At 45.2% G+C, this 22106-nt stretch overlaps 1 protein-coding gene across 1 annotated transcript in view; it reads left to right on the top strand.

The window, feature by feature from the left end:
• bmpr2b (bone morphogenetic protein receptor, type II b (serine/threonine kinase)) overlaps nt 1-22106 on the top strand; it is a gene marked incomplete at its 3' end in the record, with an annotated part of 125324 nt that overhangs the window by 58783 nt on the left and 44435 nt on the right. Inside the window, exons 4-5 of the mRNA XM_065019706.1 lie at nt 13491-13690; nt 16447-16677. Of these exons, the coding sequence (XP_064875778.1) occupies nt 13491-13690; nt 16447-16677 (431 nt within the window). The remainder of the gene's footprint in view (nt 1-13490; nt 13691-16446; nt 16678-22106) is intronic.

The following is a 22106-nucleotide window of genomic DNA, read 5'->3' as shown; positions in this document are numbered from 1 at the left end:
AGTGCATTATATAGGGAATAGGGCTCTGGTCTATATTAGTACCACTATATAGGGAATAGGGCTCTGGTCTATAGTAGTACCACTATATAGGGAATAGGGCTCTGGTCTATAGTAGTACCACTATATAGGGAATAGGGATCTGGTCTATAGTAGTGCACTATATAGGGAATAGGGCTCTGGTCTATAGTAGTACCACTATATAGGGAATAGGGCTCTGGTCTATAGTAGTACCACTATATAGGGAATAGGGCTCTGGTCTATAGTAGTGCACTATATAGGGAATAGGGCTCTGGTCTATAGTAGTACCACTATATAGGGAATAGGGATCTGGTCTATAGTAGTACCACTATATAGGGAATAGGGCTCTGGTCTGTAGTAGTGCACTATATAGGGAATAGGGCTCTGGTCTATAGTAGTGCACTATATAGGGAATAGGGCTCTGGTCTATAGTAGTGCACTATATAGGGAATAGGGATCTGGTCTATAGTAGTACCACTATATAGGGAATAGGGCTCTGGTCTATAATAGTACCACTATATAGGGAATAGGGCTCTGGTCTATAGTAGTGCACTATATAGGGAATAGGGCTCTGGTCTATAGTAGTGCACTATATAGGGAATAGGGATCTGGTCTATAGTAGTACCACTATATAGGGAATAGGGCTCTGGTCTATAGTAGTACCACTATATAGGGAATAGGGCTCTGGTCTATAGTAGTGCACTATATAGGGAATAGGGCTCTGGTCTATAGTAGTACCACTATATAGGGAATAGGGCCCTGGTCCATAGTAGTGCATTATATAGGGAATAGGGCTCTGGTCTATATTAGTACCACTATATAGGGAATAGGGCTCTGGTCTATAGTAGTACCACTATATAGGGAATAGGGCTCTGGTCTATAGTAGTACCACTATATAGGGAATAGGGATCTGGTCTATAGTAGTGCACTATATAGGGAATAGGGCTCTGGTCTATAGTAGTACCACTATATAGGAATAGGGCTCTGGTCTATAGTAGTACCACTATATAGGGAATAGGGCTCTGGTCTATAGTAGTGCACTATATAGGGAATAGGGCTCTGGTCTATAGTAGTACCACTATATAGGGAATAGGGATCTGGTCTATAGTAGTACCACTATATAGGGAATAGGGCTCTGGTCTGTAGTAGTGCACTATATAGGGAATAGGGCTCTGGTCTATAGTAGTGCACTATATAGGGAATAGGGCTCTGGTCTATAGTAGTGCACTATATAGGGAATAGGGATCTGGTCTATAGTAGTACCACTATATAGGGAATAGGGCTCTGGTCTATAGTAGTACCACTATATAGGAATAGGGCTCTGGTCTATAGTAGGCTATATAGGGAATAGGGCTCTGGTCTATAGTAGTAGCACTATATAGGGAATAGGGCTCTGGTCTATAGTAGTACCACTATATAGGGAATAGGGCTCTGGTCTAATAGTAGTACCACTATATAGGGAATAGGGCTCTGGTCTATAGTAGTGCACTATATAGGGAATAGGGCTCTGGTCTATAGTAGTGCACTATATAGGGAATAGGGATCTGGTCTATAGTAGTACCACTATATAGGGAATAGGGCTCTGGTCTAAAGTAGTGCTCTATATAGGGAATAGGGCTCTGGTCTATAGTAGTACCACTATACAGGGAATAGGGCCCTGGTCTATAGTAGTGCATTATATAGGGAATAGGGCTCTGGTCTATAGTTGTACCACTATATAGGGAATAGGGCCCTGGTCTATAGTAGTGCATTATATAGGGAATAGGGCTCTGGTCTATAGTAGTACCACTATATAGGGAATAGGGCCCTGGTCCATAGTAGTGCATTATATAGGGAATAGGGCTCTGGTCTATAGTAGTACCACTATATAGGGAATAGGGATCTGGTCTATAGTAGTGCACTATATAGGGAATAGGGCTCTGGTCTATAGTAGTAGCACTATATAGGGAATAGGGATCTGGTCTATAGTAGTACCACTATATAGGGAATAGGGATCTGGTCTATAGTAGTAGCACTATATAGGGAATAGGGATCTGGTCTATAGTAGTACCACTATATAGGGAATAGGGCTCTGGTCTATAGTAGTACCACTATATAGGGAATAGGGCTCTGGTCTATAGTAGTACCACTATATAGGGAATAGGGCTCTGGTCTATAGTAGTGCACTATATAGGGAATAGGGCTCTGGTCTATAGTAGTGCACTATATAGGGAATAGGGCTCTGGTCTATAGTAGTGCACTATATAGGGAATAGGGCTCTGGTCTATAGTAGTGCACTATATAGGGAATAGGGCTCTGGTCTATAGTAGTGCACTATATAGGGAATAGGGCTCTGGTCTATAGTAGTAGCACTATATAGGGAATAGGGCTCTGGTCTATAGTAGTACCACTATATAGGGAATAGGGCTCTGGTCTATAGTAGTACCACTATATAGGGAATAGGGCTCTGGTCTATAGTAGTGCACTATATAGGGAATAGGGCTCTGGTCTATAGTAGTGCACTATATAGGGAATAGGGATCTGGTCTATAGTAGTACCACTATATAGGGAATAGGGCTCTGGTCTATAGTAGTACCACTATATAGGGAATAGGGCTCTGGTCTATAGTAGTGCACTATATAGGGAATAGGGCTCTGGTCTATAGTAGTACCACTATATAGGGAATAGGGCCCTGGTCCATAGTAGTGCATTATATAGGGAATAGGGCTCTGGTCTATATTAGTACCACTATATAGGGAATAGGGCTCTGGTCTATAGTAGTACCACTATATAGGGAATAGGGCTCTGGTCTATAGTAGTACCACTATATAGGGAATAGGGATCTGGTCTATAGTAGTGCACTATATAGGGAATAGGGCTCTGGTCTATAGTAGTACCACTATATAGGGAATAGGGCTCTGGTCTATAGTAGTACCACTATATAGGGAATAGGGCTCTGGTCTATAGTAGTGCACTATATAGGGAATAGGGCTCTGGTCTATAGTAGTACCACTATATAGGGAATAGGGATCTGGTCTATAGTAGTACCACTATAGGGAATAGGGCTCTGGTCTGTAGTAGTGCACTATATAGGGAATAGGGCTCTGGTCTATAGTAGTGCACTATATAGGAATAGGGCTCTGGTCTATAGTAGTGCACTATATAGGAATAGGGATCTGGTCTATAGTAGTACCACTATATAGGGAATAGGGCTCTGGTCTATAGTAGTACCACTATATAGGGAATAGGGCTCTGGTCTATAGTAGTGCACTATATAGGGAATAGGGCTCTGGTCTATAGTAGTACCACTATATAGGGAATAGGGCCCTGGTCCATAGTAGTGCATTATATAGGGAATAGGGCTCTGGTCTATATTAGTACCACTATATAGGGAATAGGGCTCTGGTCTATAGTAGTACCACTATATAGGGAATAGGGCTCTGGTCTATAGTAGTACCACTATATAGGGAATAGGGATCTGGTCTATAGTAGTGCACTATATAGGGAATAGGGCTCTGGTCTATAGTAGTACCACTATATAGGGAATAGGGCTCTGGTCTATAGTAGTACCACTATATAGGGAATAGGGCTCTGGTCTATAGTAGTGCACTATATAGGGAATAGGGCTCTGGTCTATAGTAGTACCACTATATAGGGAATAGGGATCTGGTCTATAGTAGTACCACTATATAGGGAATAGGGCTCTGGTCTGTAGTAGTGCACTATATAGGGAATAGGGCTCTGGTCTATAGTAGTGCACTATATAGGGAATAGGGCTCTGGTCTATAGTAGTGCACTATATAGGGAATATGGCTCTGGTCTAAAGTAGTGCACTATATAGGGAATAGGGCTCTGGTCTATAGTAGTGTACTATATAGGGAATAGGGCTCTGGTCTAAAGTAGTGCTCTATATAGGGAATAGGACTCTGGTCTATAGTAGTCTATAGTTGTGCTCTATATAGGGAATAGGGCTCTGGTCACTAGTAGTCTATAGTTGTGCTCTATATAGGGAATAGGGCTCTGGTCTAAAGTAGTCTATAGTAGTGCTCTATATAGGGAATAGGGCTCTGGTCTATAGTAGTGCACTATATAGGGAATAGGGCTCTGGTCTAAAGTAGTCTATAGTAGTGCTCTATATAGGGAATAGGGCTCTGGTCTAAAGTAGTGCTCTATATAGGGAATAGGGCTCTGGTCTATAGTAGTGCTCTATATAGGGAATAGGACTCTGGTCTATAGTAGTGCACTATATAGGGAATAGGGCTCTGGTCTAAAGTAGTGCACTATATAGGGAATAGGGCTCTGGTCTAAAGTAGTGCACTATATAGGGAATAGGGCTCTGGTCTATAGTAGTGCACTATATAGGGAATAGGGCTCTGGTCTATAGTAGTACCACTATATAGGGAATAAGGCTCTGGTCTATAGTAGTACCACTATATAGGGAATAGGACTCTGGTCTAAAGTAGTCCACTATATAGGGAATAGGGCTCTGGTCTAAAGTAGTGCACTATATAGGGAATAGGGCTCTGGTCTATAGTAGTGCACTATATAGGGAATAGGGCTCTGGTCTATAGTAGTACCACTATATAGGGAATAGGGCTCTGGTCTATAGTAGTACCACTATATAGGGAATAGGGCCCTGGTCTATAGTAGTACCACTATATAGGGAATAGGGCTCTGGTCTATAGTAGTGTACTATATAGGGAATAGGGCTCTGGTCTATAGTAGTACCACTATATAGGGAATAGGGCTCTGGTCTAAAGTAGTGCACTATATAGGGAATAGGGCTCTGGTCTATAGTAGTACCACTATATAGGGAATAGGGCTCTGGTCTATAGTAGTACCACTATATAGGGAATAGGGCTCTGGTCTATAGTAGTACCACTATATAGGGAATAGGGCTCTGGTCTATAGTAGTACCACTATATAGGGAATAGGGATCTGGTCTATAGTAGTGCCACTATATAGGGAATAGGGCTCTGGTCTATAGTAGTGCACTATATAGGGAATAGGGCTCTGGTCTATAGTAGTGCACTATATAGGGAATAGGGCTCTGGTCTATAGTAGTACCACTATATAGGGAATAGGGCTCTGGTCTATAGTAGTACCACTATATAGGGAATAGGGCTCTGGTCTATAGTAGTACCACTATATAGGGAATAGGGCTCTGGTCTATAGTAGTACCACTATATAGGGAATAGGGATCTGGTCTATAGTAGTACCACTATATAGGGAATAGGGCTCTGGTCTATAGTAGTACCACTATATAGGGAATAGGGCTCTGGTCTATAGTAGTGCACTATATAGGGAATAGGGCTCTGGTCTATAGTAGTGCACTATATAGGGAATAGGGCTCTGGTCTGTAGTAGTGCACTATATAGGGAATAGGGCTCTGGTCTATAGTAGTGCACTATATAGGGAATAGGGCTCTGGTCTATAGTAGTGCACTATATAGGGAATATGGCTCTGGTCTAAAGTAGTGCACTATATAGGGAATAGGGCTCTGGTCTATAGTAGTGTACTATATAGGGAATAGGGCTCTGGTCTAAAGTAGTGCTCTATATAGGGAATAGGACTCTGGTCTATAGTAGTCTATAGTTGTGCTCTATATAGGGAATAGGGCTCTGGTCACTAGTAGTCTATAGTTGTGCTCTATATAGGGAATAGGGCTCTGGTCTAAAGTAGTCTATAGTAGTGCTCTATATAGGGAATAGGGCTCTGGTCTAAAGTAGTGCTCTATATAGGGAATAGGACTCTGGTCTATAGTAGTGCACTATATAGGGAATAGGGCTCTGGTCTAAAGTAGTGCACTATATAGGGAATAGGGCTCTGGTCTAAAGTAGTGCACTATATAGGGAATAGGGCTCTGGTCTATAGTAGTGCACTATATAGGGAATAGGGCTCTGGTCTATAGTAGTACCACTATATAGGGAATAGGGCTCTGGTCTATAGTAGTACCACTATATAGGGAATAGGGCCCTGGTCTATAGTAGTACCACTATATAGGGAATAGGGCTCTGGTCTATAGTAGTGTACTATATAGGGAATAGGGCTCTGGTCTATAGTAGTACCACTATATAGGGAATAGGGCTCTGGTCTAAAGTAGTGCACTATATAGGGAATAGGGCTCTGGTCTATAGTAGTACCACTATATAGGGAATAGGGCTCTGGTCTATAGTAGTACCACTATATAGGGAATAGGGCTCTGGTCTATAGTAGTACCACTATATAGGGAATAGGGCTCTGGTCTATAGTAGTACCACTATATAGGGAATAGGGATCTGGTCTATAGTAGTGCCACTATATAGGGAATAGGGCTCTGGTCTATAGTAGTGCACTATATAGGAATAGGGCTCTGGTCTATAGTAGTGCACTATATAGGGAATAGGGCTCTGGTCTATAGTAGTACCACTATATAGGAATAGGGCTCTGGTCTATAGTAGTACCACTATATAGGGAATAGGGCTCTGGTCTATAGTAGTACCACTATATAGGGAATAGGGCTCTGGTCTATAGTAGTACCACTATATAGGGAATAGGGATCTGGTCTATAGTAGTACCACTATATAGGGAATAGGGCTCTGGTCTATAGTAGTACCACTATATAGGGAATAGGGCTCTGGTCTATAGTAGTGCACTATATAGGGAATAGGGCTCTGGTCTATAGTAGTGCACTATATAGGGAATAGGGCTCTGGTCTATAGTAGTGCACTATATAGGGAATAGGGCTCTGGTCTATAGTAGTGCACTATATAGGGAATAGGGCTCTGGTCTATAGTAGTGCACTATATAGGGAATAGGGCTCTGGTCTATAGTAGTACCACTATATAGGGAATAGGGCTCTGGTCTATAGTAGTCCACTCTTCTCTCTGAGACATGAATATAGAATGACGGAATCACGAGGTGTGTCACAAATGGCACCCTATTCCCTATATAGTGCACTAATTTTGATCTTCACCCTATTCCCTACATAGTGTACTACTATAGACCAGAGCCCTATTCCCTACATAGTGTACTATGGGTCCTGGCCAAAAGTAGTGCTCTATATAGGGAATATGGCTCTGGTCACTAGTAGTGCACTATATAGGGAATAGGGCTCTGGTCTAAAGTAGTACCACTATATAGGGAATATGGCTCTGGTCACTAGTAGTGCACTATATAGGGAATAGGGTGCCATTTGAGACGTTGTCTAAATCACCTGCTCTGCACAAAGCTACTGCCATTCACATTCATCATCCTATCTCTTAACCCTCCCCTCCCTCCCTCCCTCCCTGGTGATTTAACCCTCCCCTCCCCTCCCTGGTGATTTAACCCTCCCCTCCCTCCCTGGTGATTTAACCCTCCCCTCCCCTATCTCTTCCCTCTCGTTTAATCTGGTGATTTAACCCTCCCTCCCCTCCCTGGTGATTTAACCCTCTCCTCCCCTCTCCTCCCCTCTCCTCCCCTCCCCTCCCCTCCCTGGGGAAGGGTACCAAAACATTTCTGCAGAATTGAAGGTCGCCAAAAACACAGTGGCCTCCATCATTCTTAAATGGAAGAAGTTTGGGACCACCAAGACTGTCAGCAGGCCGTCCGGCCAAATTGACCAATCGGGGGAGAAGGGCCTTGGTCAGAGAGGTGACCAAGAACCCGTTGGTCACTCTGACAGAGCTCCAGAGTTCCTCTGTGGAGATGGGAGAACCTTCCAGAAGGACAACCATCTCTGCAGCACTCCACCAATTAGGCCTTTATGGTAGAGTGGCCAGATGGAAGCACTCAGTAAAAGGCTCATGACAGTCCACTTGAAGTTTGCCAAAAAGGCACCTAAAGGACTCTGACCATGAGAAACAAGATTCTCTGGTCTGATGAAATCAAGATTGAACTCTTTGGCCTAAATGCCAAGGGTCATGTCTAGAGGAAACCTGGCACCATCCCTACAGTGAAGCATGGTGGTGGCAGCATCATGCTGAGGGGATGTTTTTCAGTGGCAGGGACTGGAAGACTAGTCAGGATCGAGTGAACGATAAACGGAGCAAAGTACAGAGATCCTGATGGAAACCTGCTCCAGAGCGCATAGGACCTCAGACTGGGGCGAAGGTTCACCTTCCAACAGGACAAAGACCCTAAGCACACAGCCAAAACAACGCAGGAGTGGCTTCGTGACAAGTCTCTGAATGTCCTTAAGTGGCCCAGACAGAGCCTGAACTTAGAGCATTGGACTAGTAACTGAAAGGTTGCACGATCGAATCCCCGAGCTGACAAGGTAAAACATATGTCAATCTGCCCCTGAACAAGGCAGTTTACCCACTGTTCCTAGGCCGTCATTGAAAGTAAGAATTTGTTCTTAACTGACTTGCCTAGTTAAAGAAAGGTCAAATAAAAAATCTCTGGAGAGACCTGAAAATAGCTGTGCAGCGACGCTCCCCATCCAACCTGATGGAGCTTGAGAGGATCTGCAGAGAAGAATGGGAGAAACTCCCCAAATACAGGTGTGCCAAGCTTGTAACATCATACCCAAGAAGACACAAGGCTGTAATTGCTGCCAAAGGTGCTTCAACAAAGTACTGAGTAAAGGTTCTGAATACTTGTGTCAATATGATATTTCAGTTTTTTATTTTTAATACATTCCCCAAAATGTCTAAAAATGTCCTTGGCTGAGGAGAACCTGCCAGAAGGACAGACAGCTTCTACAGCATTTCATCAATCTGGGCTTCATGGGAGAGATGCCAGATAGAACCCATCTCTTCATGGGAGAGATGCCAGATAGAACCCATCTCTTCATGGGAGAGATGCCAGATAGAACCCATCTCTTCATGGGAGAGATGCCAGATAGAACCCATCTCTTCATGGGAGAGATGCCAGATAGAACCCATCTCTTCATGGGAGAGATGCCAGATAGAACCCATCTCTTCATGGGAGAGATGCCAGATAGAACCCATCTCTTCATGGGAGAGATGCCAGATAGAACCCATCTCTTCATGGGAGAGATGCCAGATAGAACCCATCTCTTCATGGGAGAGATGCCAGATAGAACCCATCTCTTCATGGGAGAGATGCCAGATAGAACCCATCTCTTCATGGGAGAGATGCCAGATAGAACCCATCTCTTCATGGGAGAGATGCCAGATAGAACCCATCTCTTCATGGGAGAGATGCCAGATAGAACCCATCTCTTCATGGGAGAGATGCCAGATAGAACCCATCTCTTCATGGGAGAGATGCCAGATAGAACCCATCTCTTCATGGGAGAGATGCCAGATAGAACCCATCTCTTCATGGGAGAGATGCCAGATAGAACCCATCTCTTCATGGGAGAGATGCCAGATAGAACCCATCTCTTCATGGGAGAGATGCCAGATAGAACCCATCTCTTCATGGGAGAGATGCCAGATAGAACCCATCTCTTCATGGGAGAGATGCCAGATAGAACCCATCTCTTCATGGGAGAGATGCCAGATAGAACCCATCTCTTCATGGGAGAGATGCCAGATAGAACCCATCTCTTCATGGGAGAGATGCCAGATAGAACCCATCTCTTCATGGGAGAGATGCCAGATAGAACCCATCTCTTCATGGGAGAGATGCCAGATAGAACCCATCTCTTCATGGGAGAGATGCCAGATAGAACCCATCTCTTCATGGGAGAGATGCCAGATAGAACCCATCTCTTCATGGGAGAGATGCCAGATAGAACCCATCTCTTCATGGGAGAGATGCCAGATAGAACCCATCTCTTCATGGGAGAGATGCCAGATAGAACCCATCTCTTCATGGGAGAGATGCCAGATAGAACCCATCTCTTCATGGGAGAGATGCCAGATAGAACCCACTCCTGAGAAAAAGGCACAAGATTCTGTCGTCTGATGAGACAAAAATGTAGCTATTTGGCCTGAAGGCAAAGCACAATGTCTGGAGTAAACCAGACTAAAATATAACTCACTCTTGGCTTGAATGCAAAGCGCAATGTCAGGAGGAAACCAGGCACAGCTCATCAAGGATAGGATAGGATAGGGGACAGGACCCAAATAGAGGCAAATCCTTAGACTTATAGATGACCTGGAGCCAGTGGGTTTGGCAACGAATATGTAGCGAGGGCCAGCCAACGAGCGCATACAGGTCGCGGTTGTGGGTAGTATATGGGGCTTTGGTGACAAAACGGATGGCACTGTGATGGACTGCATCCAATTTGCTGAGTAGAGTGTTGGAGGCTATTTTGTAAATGACATCGCCGATGTCAAGGATCGGTAGGATAGTCAGTTCTACGAGGGTATGTTTGGCAGCATGAGTGAAGGATGCTTTGTTGTGAAATAGGAAGCTGATTCTAGATTTAAATTTTGGATTGGAGATGCTTATTGTGAGTCTGGAAGGAGAGTTTACAGTCTAACCAGACACCTAGGTATTTGTAGTTGTCCTCATATTCTAAGTCAGAATCGTCCAGAGTAGTGATGCTCGTCGAGCAGGAGGGTGTGGGCAGCAAACGGTTGAAGAGCATGCATTTAGTTTTACTTGCATTTAAGAGCAGTTGGAGGCCACGGAAGGAGAGTTGTATGACATTGAAGCTCGTCTGGAGGTTAGTTAGCACAGTGTCCAAAGAAGGGCCAGAGGTATACAGAATGGTGTCGTCTGCGTAGAGGTGGATCAGAGAATCACCAGCAGCAAGAGCGACCTCATTGATGTATACAGAGAAGAGAGTCGGCCCGAGAATTGAACCCTGTGATACTCCCATAGAGACTTCCAGAGGTTCGGGCAACAGGCCCTCCGATTTGACACACTGAACTCTATCTGAGAAGTAGTTGGTGGTCCAGGCGAGGCAGTCATTTGAGAAGCTAAGTCTATTGAGTCTGCCGATAAGAATGCAGTGGTTGACATATTTGTAAACCTTGGCCAGGTCGATGATGAAGACTCCTGCACTGTCTTTTATCGATGGCGGGTTATGATATCGTTTAGGACCTTGAGGGTGGCTGAGGTGCAACCATGAACAGATCGGAAACCAGATTGCATAGCGGAGAAGGTACGGTGGGATTCGAAATGGTGGGTGATCTGTTTGTTAACTTGTCTTTAAAACGATTTTAGAAAGGTAGGGCAGGATGGATATACAGTTGAAGTTGGAAGTTTACATACACTTTGGTTGGAGTCATTAAAACCTTTTTTGTTAACAAACTATAGTTTTTGCAAGTCGGTCAGAACTTTGGGGCCTCCCGGGTGGCGCAGTGGTCTAGGGCTGCTAGCTGTGCCACCAGAGACTCTGGGTTCGCGCCCAGGCTCTACCGCAACCGTCTGCGACCGGGAGGTCCGTGGGGCGACGCATAATTGACCTAGCGTCATCCGGGTTAGGGAGGGTTTGGCCAGTAGGGATATCCTTGTCTCATCGCGCACCAGCAACTCCTGTGGCGGGGCGCAGTGCACGCTAACCAGGTCGCCAGGTGCACGGTGTTTCCTCCGACACATTGGTGCGGCTGGCTTCCTGGTTGGATGCGCCCTGTGTTAAAGAAGGCTTGTTTGGGTTGTGTTTCTGAGGTTAATTGACATAATTTGAGTCAATTGGAGGTGTACCTGTGGATGTATTTCAAGGGCTACCTTCAAACTCAGTGCCTCTTTGCATGACATCATGGGAAAATAAAAAGAAATCAGCCAAGACCTCAGATAAAACAATTGTAGACCTCTACAAGTCTGGTTCATCCTTGGGAGCAATTTCCAAATGCCTGAAGGTATCACGTACAAACAATAGTACGCAAGTATAAACACCATGGGACCACGCAGCTGTCATACCAATCAGGAAGGAGACGCATTCTGTCTCCTAGAGATGAACGTACTTTGCGAAAAGTGCAAATCAATCCCAGAACAACAGCAAAGGACCTTGTGAATATGCTGGAGGAAACAGGTACAAAAGTATCTATATCCACAGTAAAACGAGTCGTATATCGACATAACCTGAAAGGCCGCTCAGCAAGGAAGAAGCCACTGCTCCAAATCCGCCATAAAAAAGACAGACTACGGTTTGCAACTGCACATGGGGACAAAGATTGTACTATTTGGAGAAATGTCCTCTGTTCTGATGAAACAAAAATAGAACTGTTTGGCCATAATGACCATCGTTATGTTTGGAGGAAAAAAGGGGAGGCTTGCAAGCCGAAGAAGACCATCCCAACCGTGAAGCACGGGGGTGGCAGCATCATGTTGTGGGGGTGCTTTGCTGCAGGAGGGACTGGTTCACTTCAGAAAATAGATGGCATCATGAGGTAGGAAAATGATGTGGATATATTGAAGCAACATCTCAAGACATCAGTCAGGAAGTTAAAGCTTGGTCGCAAATGGGTCTTCCAAATGGACAATGACCCCAAGCATACATCCAAAGTTGTTGCAAAATGGCAACAAGGACAACAAAGGACAACAAAGTCAAGGTATTGGAGTGGCCATCACAAAGCCCTGACGTCAATCCTGTAGAACATTTGTGGGCAGAACTGAAAAAGTGTGTGTTAGCAAGGAGGCCTACAAACCTGACTCAGTTACACCAGCTCTGTCAGGAGGAATGGGCCAAAATTCACCCAACTTGAACGTAGTAGGTAATTAACTACATATAAATATATTGAACGTAGTAGAAAATGCATACATTTACCAGATGTTATATATATATACATGTAGGACGGGAGTGGAGGGGTAATCATTGCATCACATCACCACTGAGGCTATTGTTAAAACTCGTCAGTCAGCCAGTCAGCAGTATCATTTTCCCAAGTTAATCATAAGACAAACAAAATTCGCCATTGATTCATATTTCCTTGTAACTTTTTCAAATGGCACAGGAATGGCCGTGTGTGTGTGTGTGTGTGTGTGTGTGTGTGTGTGTGTGTGTGTGTGCTGTGTGTGTGTGCTGTGTGTGTGTGTGTGTGTGTGTGTGTGTGTGTGTGTGTGTGTGTGTGTGTGTGTGTGTGTGTGTGTGTGTGTGTGTGTGTGTGTGTGTGTGTGTGTGTGTGTGTGTGTGCGGTGCTGTGCACATATATGTCTACACTTTGTGTAGCTGTTCGCGATGATGCTAATGATAACCTGGTAGAGATGGAAAAGTTTTCCCCAAAACCTTCTCAATGAAATGTTAACTACAAAGTAGCCTACCTGGCCGAATGAGATCAGGATTATTTGCATCAATCTAGTGGCCATTTGTTTTGGAAACTCACACGAGCGCTACAGAAGCGCATAGCTAGTCAAATAACGGTCTCTTGCTGGTTTGGAATTAAAGTGTAACTACACCCAATACTCTAAACGTGTTGTATTTTTCTCAGACCTCAAAAGTGGTCTCACGATGTGGTTTAAGCATTGTAGTAGACCAATTTTGTTGTAAAAAGAAAGTCACATTTTTAGAGCAAAAACCTGTTAAATTTGGGAAAAAACGGAATCAGGCAAAAAATATCCACCAGATTTTATAGTGCCCTACATTACCTAACATTTACCCTCCGGCCCCTGACCTCTGACCCTGCTTGTGATGATGTCACCCACTAACCCTGTGATGTCATCATTCCCAGACCCACGGCCGCTGTACCGCGAGGAGACCATCGTGATCGCCCTGGCGTCTGTCTCCATAGTAGCGGTGCTGATCGTGGCGCTGTTCTTCGGGTACCGCATGCTGAGTGGAGACAGGAAACAGGGACTACACAACATGGACATGATGGAGGCCGCAGCCTCAGAACCCAGCCTCGACCTGGACAGTCTTAAACTACTAGAGGTGAGTAGTGGTGTTGTAGTACTTAGGGTTGCTGTTACTAGTGGTTAGGGTTATTATGACATGATGGAGGCTGCAGCCTCAGAACCCAGCCTCGACCTGGACAGCCTAAATTACTAGAGGTGAGCTGTTATAGTTGGAGTATGGGTTGAGATGTTGGAGTAGGGGTTTAGAGGTGAGATGGTGGAGTAGGGGTTTAGAGGTGAGATGGTGGAGTAGGGGTTTAGAGGTGAGATGGTGGAGTAGGGGTTTAGAGGTGAGATGGTGGAGTAGGGGTTTAGAGGTGAGATGGTGGAGTAGGGGTTTAGAGGTGAGATGGTAGAGTAGGGGTTTAGAGGTGAGATGGTGGAGTAGGGGTTTAGAGGTGAGATGGTGGAGTAGGGGTTTAGAGGTGAGATGGTGGAGTAGGGGTTTAGAGGTGAGATGGTGGAGTATGGGGTTTAGAGGTGAGATGGTGGAGTAGGGGTTTAGAGGTGAGATGGTGGAGTAGGGGTTTAGAGGTGAGATGGTGGAGTAGGGGATTAGAGGTGAGATGGTGGAGTAGGGGTTTAGAGGTGAGATGGTGGAGTAGGGGTTTAGAGGTGAGATGGTGGAGTAGGGGTTTAGAGTTGAGATGGTGGAGTAGGGGTTTAGAGGTGAGATGGTGGAGTAGGGGTTTAGAGGTGAGATGGTAGATGGTAGAGTAGGGGTTTAGATGTGAGATGGTGGAGTAGGGGTTTAGAGGTGAGATGGTGGAGTAGGGGTTTAGAGGTGAGATGGTAGATGGTAGAGTAGGGGTTTAGATGTGAGATGGTGGAGTAGGGGTTTAGAGGTGAGATGGTGGAGTATGGGTTTAGAGGTGAGATGGTAGATGGTAGAGTAGGGGTTTAGAGGTGAGATGGTGGAGTAGGGGTTTAGAGGTGAGATGGTGGAGTAGGGGTTTAGAGGTGAGATGGTAGATGGTAGAGTAGGGGTTTAGAGGTGAGATGGTGGAGTAGGGGTTTAGAGATGAGATGGTAGATGGTAGAGTAGGGGTTTAGATGTGAGATGGTGGAGTAGGGGTTTAGAGGTGAGATGGTGGAGTATGGGTTTAGAGGTGAGATGGTGGAGTAGGGGTTTAGAGGTGAGATGGTGGAGTAGGGGTTTAGAGTTGAGATGGTGGAGTAGGGGTTTAGAGGTGAGATGGTGGAGTAGGGGTTTAGAGGTGAGATGGTGGAGTAGGGGTTTAGAGGTGAGATGGTGGAGTAGGGGTTTAGAGGTGAGATGGTAGATGGTAGAGTAGGGGTTTAGAGGTGAGATGGTGGAGTAGGGGTTTAGAGGTGAGATGGTGGAGTAGGGGTTTAGAGGTGAGATGGTGGAGTAGGGGTTTAGAGGTGAGATGGTGGAGTAGGGGATTAGAGGTGAGATGGTGGAGTAGGGGTTTAGAGGTGAGATGGTGGAGTAGGGGTTTAGAGGTGAGATGGTGGAGTAGGGGTTTAGAGTTGAGATGGTGGAGTAGGGGTTTAGAGGTGAGATGGTGGAGTAGGGGTTTAGAGGTGAGATGGTAGATGGTAGAGTAGGGGTTTAGATGTGAGATGGTGGAGTAGGGGTTTAGAGGTGAGATGGTGGAGTAGGGGTTTAGAGGTGAGATGGTAGATGGTAGAGTAGGGGTTTAGAGGTGAGATGGTGGAGTAGGGGTTTAGAGATGAGATGGTAGATGGTAGAGTAGGGGTTTAGATGTGAGATGGTGGAGTAGGGGTTTAGAGGTGAGATGGTGGAGTATGGGTTTAGAGGTGAGATGGTGGAGTAGGGGTTTAGAGGTGAGATGGTGGAGTAGGGGTTTAGAGTTGAGATGGTGGAGTAGGGGTTTAGAGGTGAGATGGTGGAGTAGGGGTTTAGAGGTGAGATGGTGGAGTAGGGGTTTAGAGGTGAGATGGTGGAGTAGGGGTTTAGAGGTGAGATGGTAGATGGTAGAGTAGGGGTTTAGAGGTGAGATGGTGGAGTAGGGGTTTAGAGGTGAGATGGTGGAGTAGGGGTTTAGAGGTGAGATGGTGGAGTAGGGGTTTAGAGGTGAGATGGTGGAGTAGGGGTTTAGAGTTGAGATGGTGGAGTAGGGGTTTAGAGGTGAGATGGTGGAGTAGGGGTTTAGAGGTGAGATGGTGGAGTAGGGGTTTAGAGTTGAGATGGTGGAGTAGGGGTTTAGAGGTGAGATGGTGGAGTAGGGGTTTAGAGGTGAGATGGTAGATGGTAGAGTAGGGGTTTAGAGTTGAGATGGTGGAGTAGGGGTTTAGAGGTGAGATGGTGGAGTAGGGGTTTAGAGGTGAGATGGTAGATGGTAGAGTAGGGGTTTAGAGGTGAGATGGTGGAGTAGGGGTTTAGAGGTGAGATGGTGGAGTAGGGGTTTAGAGGTGAGATGGTGGAGTAGGGGTTTAGAGGTGAGATGGTGGAGTAGGGGTTTAGAGGTGAGATGGTGGAGTAGGGGTTTAGAGGTGAGATGGTGGAGTAGGGGTTTAGAGGTGAGATGGTAGATGGTAGAGTAGGGGTTTAGAGGTGAGATGGTGGACTATGGGGTCAGAGGTCAGGTTACATTACTCTCTCTTCTTAGATCTGAGGTAACCATTTTTCTCACTGGCTCGGTCTCATTAAACAACTGCTGTGTTGCCCTGCTCATAGAAATGACTGACAATGTCTTGAAATCCCTTTGTCTGTTTATGTCTCAAACCATCTTTCTGTCACTTTCTCCCTGTCTCTCTCCATCTACCCCCCTATATTTTTCTCCCTCTCTCACTTCCACCTCCCAGCTGATTGGTCGAGGGCGATATGGCTCCGTGTATAAGGGTTCTCTAGACGAGCGTACCGTGGCGGTCAAGATGTTCACCTACCAGAACCGGCAGAACTTTGTCAACGAACGAGCCATCTACCGTGTCCCCCTGCTGGAGCACGATAACATCGCACGCTTCATCGTAGGAGACGAGAGACTCACAGCCGACGGACGCGTGGAGTACCTACTGGTCATGGAGTATTACCCTCATGTGAGTACTGTACCCACTGTGGCCTGGCTGGAATATTACCCTCATGTGAGTACTGTACCTACTGGTCATGGAGTATTACCCTCATGTGAGTACTGTACCTACTGGTCATGGAGTATTACCCTCATGTGAGTACTGTACCTACTGGTCATGGAGTATTACCCTCATGTGAGTACTGTACCTACTGGTCATGGAGTATTACCCTCATGTGAGTACTGTACCTACTGGTCATGGAGTATTACCCTCATGTGAGTACTGTACCTACTGGTCATGGAGTATTACCCTCATGTGAGTACTGTACCTACTGGTCATGGAGTATTACCCTCATGTGAGTACTGTACCTACTGGTCATGGAGTATTACCCTCATGTGAGTACTGTACCTACTGGTCATGGAGTATTACCCTCATGTGAGTACTGTACCTACTGGTCATGGAGTATTACCCTCATGTGAGTACTGTACCTACTGGTCATGGAGTATTACCCTCATGTGAGTACTGTACCTACTGGTCATGGAGTATTACCCTCATGTGAGTACAGTACCTACTGGTCATGGAGTATTACCCTCATGTGAGTACTGTACCTACTGGTCATGGAGTATTACCCTCATGTGAGTACTGTACCTACTGGTCATGGAGTATTACCCTCATGTGAGTACAGTACCTACTGGTCATGGAGTATTACCCTCATGTGAGTACTGTACCTACTGGTCATGGAGTATTACCCTCATGTGAGTACTGTACCTACTGGTCATGGAGTATTACCCTCATGTGAGTACTGTACCTACTGGTCATGGAGTATTACCCTCATGTGAGTACTGTACCTACTGGTCATGGAGTATTACCCTCATGTGAGTACTGTACCTACTGGTCATGGAGTATTACCCTCATGTGAGTACTGTACCTACTGGTCATGGAGTATTACCCTCATGTGAGTACTGTACCTACTGGTCATGGAGTATTACCCTCATGTGAGTACTGTACCTACTGGTCATGGAGTATTACCCTCATGTGAGTACTGTACCTACTGGTCATGGAGTATTACCCTCATGTGAGTACTGTACCTACTGGTCATGGAGTATTACCCTCATGTGAGTACTGTACCTACTGGTCATGGAGTATTACCCTCATGTGAGTACTGTACCCACTGGTCATGGAATATTACCCTCATGTGAGTACTGTACCTACTGGTCATGGAGTATTACCCTCATGTGAGTACTGTACCTACTGGTCATGGAATATTACCCTCATGTGAGTACTGTACCTACTGGTCATGGAGTATTACCCTCATGTGAGTACTGTACCTACTGGTCATGGAGTATTACCCTCATGTGAGTACTGTACCTACTGGTCATGGAGTATTACCCTCATGTGAGTACTGTACCTACTGGTCATGGAGTATTACCCTCATGTGAGTACTGTACCTACTGGTCATGGAATATTACCCTCATGTGAGTACTGTACCTACTGGTCATGGAATATTACCCTCATGTGAGTACTGTACCTACTGGTCATGGATAATTACCCTCATGTGAGTACTGTACCCACTGTGGCCTGGCTGGAATATTACCCTCATGTGAGTACTGTACCTACTGGTCATGGAATATTACCCTCATGTGAGTACTGTACCTACTGGTCATGGAATATTACCCTCATGTGAGTACTGTACCTACTGGTCATGGATAATTACCCTCATGTGAGTACTGTACCCACTGTGGCCTGGCTGGAATATTACCCTCATGTGAGTACTGTACCTACTGGTCATGGAATATTACCCTCATGTGAGTACTGTACCTACTGGTCATGGAATATTACCTTCATGTGAGTACAGTACCTACTGGTCATGGATTATTACCCTCATGTGAGTACTGTACCTACTGGTCATGGATAATTACCCTCCTGTGAGTACTGTACCCACTGTGGCCTGGCTGGAATATTACCCTCATGTGAGTACTGTACCCACTGGTCATGGAATATTACCAGCATGTGAGTACTGTACCTACTGGTCATGGATAAGTACCCTCATGTGAGTACAGTACCTACTGGTCATGGAATATTACCCTCATGTGAGTACTGTACCTACTGGTCATGGAATATTACCCTCATGTGAGTACAGTACCTACTGGTCATGGAATATTACCCTCATGTGAGTACTGTACCTACTGGTCATGGAATATTACCCTCATGTGAGTACTGTACCTACTGGTCATGGAATATTACCCTCATGTGAGTACTGTACCTACTGGTCATGGAATATTCTGCTGGGTTCTACTAGGTTTTACTGGTCTATGCTGGTCTCTACAGGGTTCTACTAGGTTCTACTGGTCTCTACTGGCCTCTACTGGGTTCTACTAGGCTCTACTGGTCTCTGCTGGCCTCTATAGGGTTCTGCTGGGTTCTGCTAGGCTCTACTGGGTTCTACTAGGCTCTACTGGTATCTGCTGGCTACTGGGTTCTACTAGGCTCTACTGCCTCTGCTGGCCTCTACTGGGTTCTACTAGGCTCTACTGTTCTCTGCTGGCCTCTACAGGGTTCTGCTGGGTTCTACAGGGTTCTACTAGGTTCTACTGGACTCTACTGGCCTCTGCTGGGTTCTACTAGGCTCTACTGGTCTCTGCCGACCTCTACTGGGTTTTGCTGGGTTCTACTGGGTTCTACTCGGCTCTACTGGTCTCTGCTGGCCTCCACTTGTTAGACTTCAGTGAATCTTTTGACAATATCGATCATAGTCTGCTGCTGGAAAAACGTATGTGTTATGGCTTTACACCCCCTGCTATAATGTGGATAAAGAGTTACCTGTCTAACAGAACACAGAGGGTGTTATGGCTTTACACCCCCTGCTATAATGTGGATAAAGAGTTACCTGTCTAACAGAACACAGAGGGTGTTATGGCTTTACACTCCCTGCTATATTGTGGATAAAGAGTTACCTGTCTAACAGAACACAGAGGGTGTTATGGCTTTACACCCCCTGCTATAATGTGGATAAAGAGTTACCTGTCTAACAGAACACAGAGGGTGTTATGGCTTTACACCCCCTGCTATATTGTGGATAAAGAGTTACCTGTCTAACAGAACACAGAGGGTGTTATGGCTTTACACCCCCTGCTATAATGTGGATAAAGAGTTAAATGTCTAACAGAACACAGAGGGTGTTATGGCTTTACACCCCCTGCTATAGTGTGGATAAAGAGTTACCTGTCTAACAGAACATAGAGGGTGTTATGGCTTTACACCCCCTGCTATAATGTGGATAAAGAGTTACCTGTCTAACAGAACACAGAGGGTGTTAAGCCTCTACACCCCCTGCTATAATGTGGATAAAGAGTTACCTGTCTAACAGAACACAGAGGGTGTTATGGCTTTACACCCCCTGCTATAATGTGGATAAAGAGTTACCTGTCTAACAGAACACAGAGGGTGTTATGGCTTTACACTCCCTACTATAATGTGGATAAAGAGTTACCTGTCTAACAGAACACAGAGGGTGTTATGGCTTTACACCCCCTGCTATAGTGTGGATAAAGAGTTACCTGTCTAACAGAACACAGAGGGTGGTATGGCTTTACACCCCCTGCTATAATGTGGATAAAGAGTTACCTGTCTAACAGAACACAGAGGGTGTTATGGCTTTACACCCCTGCTATAATGTGGATAAAGAGTTACCTGTCTAACAGAACACAGAGGGTGTTATGGCTTTACACCCCCTGCTATAATGTGGATAAAGAGTTACCTGTCTAACAGAACACAGAGGGTGTTATGGCTTTACACCCCCTGCTATAATGTGGATAAAGAGTTACCTGTCTAACAGAACACAGAGGGTGGTATGGCTTTACACCCCCTGCTATAATGTGGATAAAGAGTTACCTGTCTAACAGAACACAGAGGGTGTTATGGCTTTACACCCCCTGCTATATTGTGGATAAAGAGTTACCTGTCTAACAGAACACAGAGGGTGTTATGGCTTTACACCCCCTGCTATAATGTGGATAAAGAGTTACCTGTCTAACAGAACACAGAGGGTGTTATGGCTTTACACCGCCTGCTATAATGTGGATAAAGAGTTACCTGTCTAACAGAACACAGAGGGTGTTATGGCTTTACACCCCCTGCTATAATGTGGATAAAGAGTTACCTGTCTAACAGAACACAGAGGGTGTTATGGCTTTACACCCCCTGCTATAGTGTGGATAAAGAGTTACCTGTCTAACAGAACACAGAGGGTGTTATGGCTTTACACCCCCTGCTATAATGTGGATAAAGAGTTACCTGTCTAACAGAACACAGAGGGTGTTCTTTAATGGAAGCCTCTCCAATATAATCCAGGTAGAATCAGGAGTTCCCCAGAGTAACTGTTTAGGCCTCCTTGCTTTTTTCAATTTTTACTAACGACATGTCACTGATTTTGACTTTGAGTAAAGCCAGAGTGTCTATGTATGATGACTTAACACTATACACGTCAGCTACTACAGCGATTTAAATGACTGCAACACTTAACAAAGAGCTGCAGTTAGTTTTCAGAGTGGGTGGCAAGGAATAAGTTAGTCTTAAATATTTCTAAAACTTAAAGAATTCTATTTAGAACAAAACATTCACTAAACCTCAACTAAATCTTATAATAAATCATGTGGAAATTGAGCAAGTTGAGGAGACTAAATAGCTTGGAGTAACACTAGATTGTAAACTGTCATGGTCAAAACATATTGATACAACAGTAGCTAAGATGGGGAGAAGTCTGTCCATAATAAAGCGCTGCTCTACCTTCTTAACAACACTATCAACAAGGCAGGTCCTACAGGCCCTAGTTTCTACCTTCTTAACAGCACTATCAACAAGGCAGGTCCTACAGGCCCTAGTTTCTACCTTCTTAACAGCACTATCAACAAGGCAGGTCCTACAGGCCCTAGTTTCTACCTTAACAACACTATCAACAAGGCAGGTCCTACAGGTCCTAGTTTCTACCTTCTTAACAGCACTATCAACAAGGCAGGTCCTACAGGCCCTAGTTTCTACCTTCTTAACAACACTATCAACAAGGCAGGTCCTACAGGCCCTAGTTTCTACCTTCTTACAACACTATCAACAAGGCAGGTCCTACAGGCCCTAGTTTCTACCTTCTTAACAACACTATCAACAAGGCAGGTCCTACAGGCCCTAGTTTCTACCTTCTTACAACACTATCAACAAGGCAGGTCCTACAGGTCCTAGTTTCTACCTTCTTAACAGCACTATCAACAAGGCAGGCCCTAGTTTCTACCTTCTTAACAGCACTATCAACAGGGCAGGTCCTACAGTCCCAAAAAGGGACTCAGGAAAATTGTAATTGGCTCAGAACAGGGCAGCATGGCCCTGGATGTACACAGAGAGCTAACATTAATAATATGCATGTCAATCTCTCCTGGCTCAAAATGGAGGAGAGATTGACTTCATCACTA

This window comes from Oncorhynchus nerka, linkage group LG1, assembly GCF_034236695.1.
Source record: "Oncorhynchus nerka isolate Pitt River linkage group LG1, Oner_Uvic_2.0, whole genome shotgun sequence".
Taxonomy (NCBI): Eukaryota; Metazoa; Chordata; class Actinopteri; order Salmoniformes; family Salmonidae; genus Oncorhynchus; species Oncorhynchus nerka.
The sequence above is the reverse complement of the archived record's forward strand: the minus strand, read 5'-3'. Positions and strand labels throughout refer to the sequence as shown.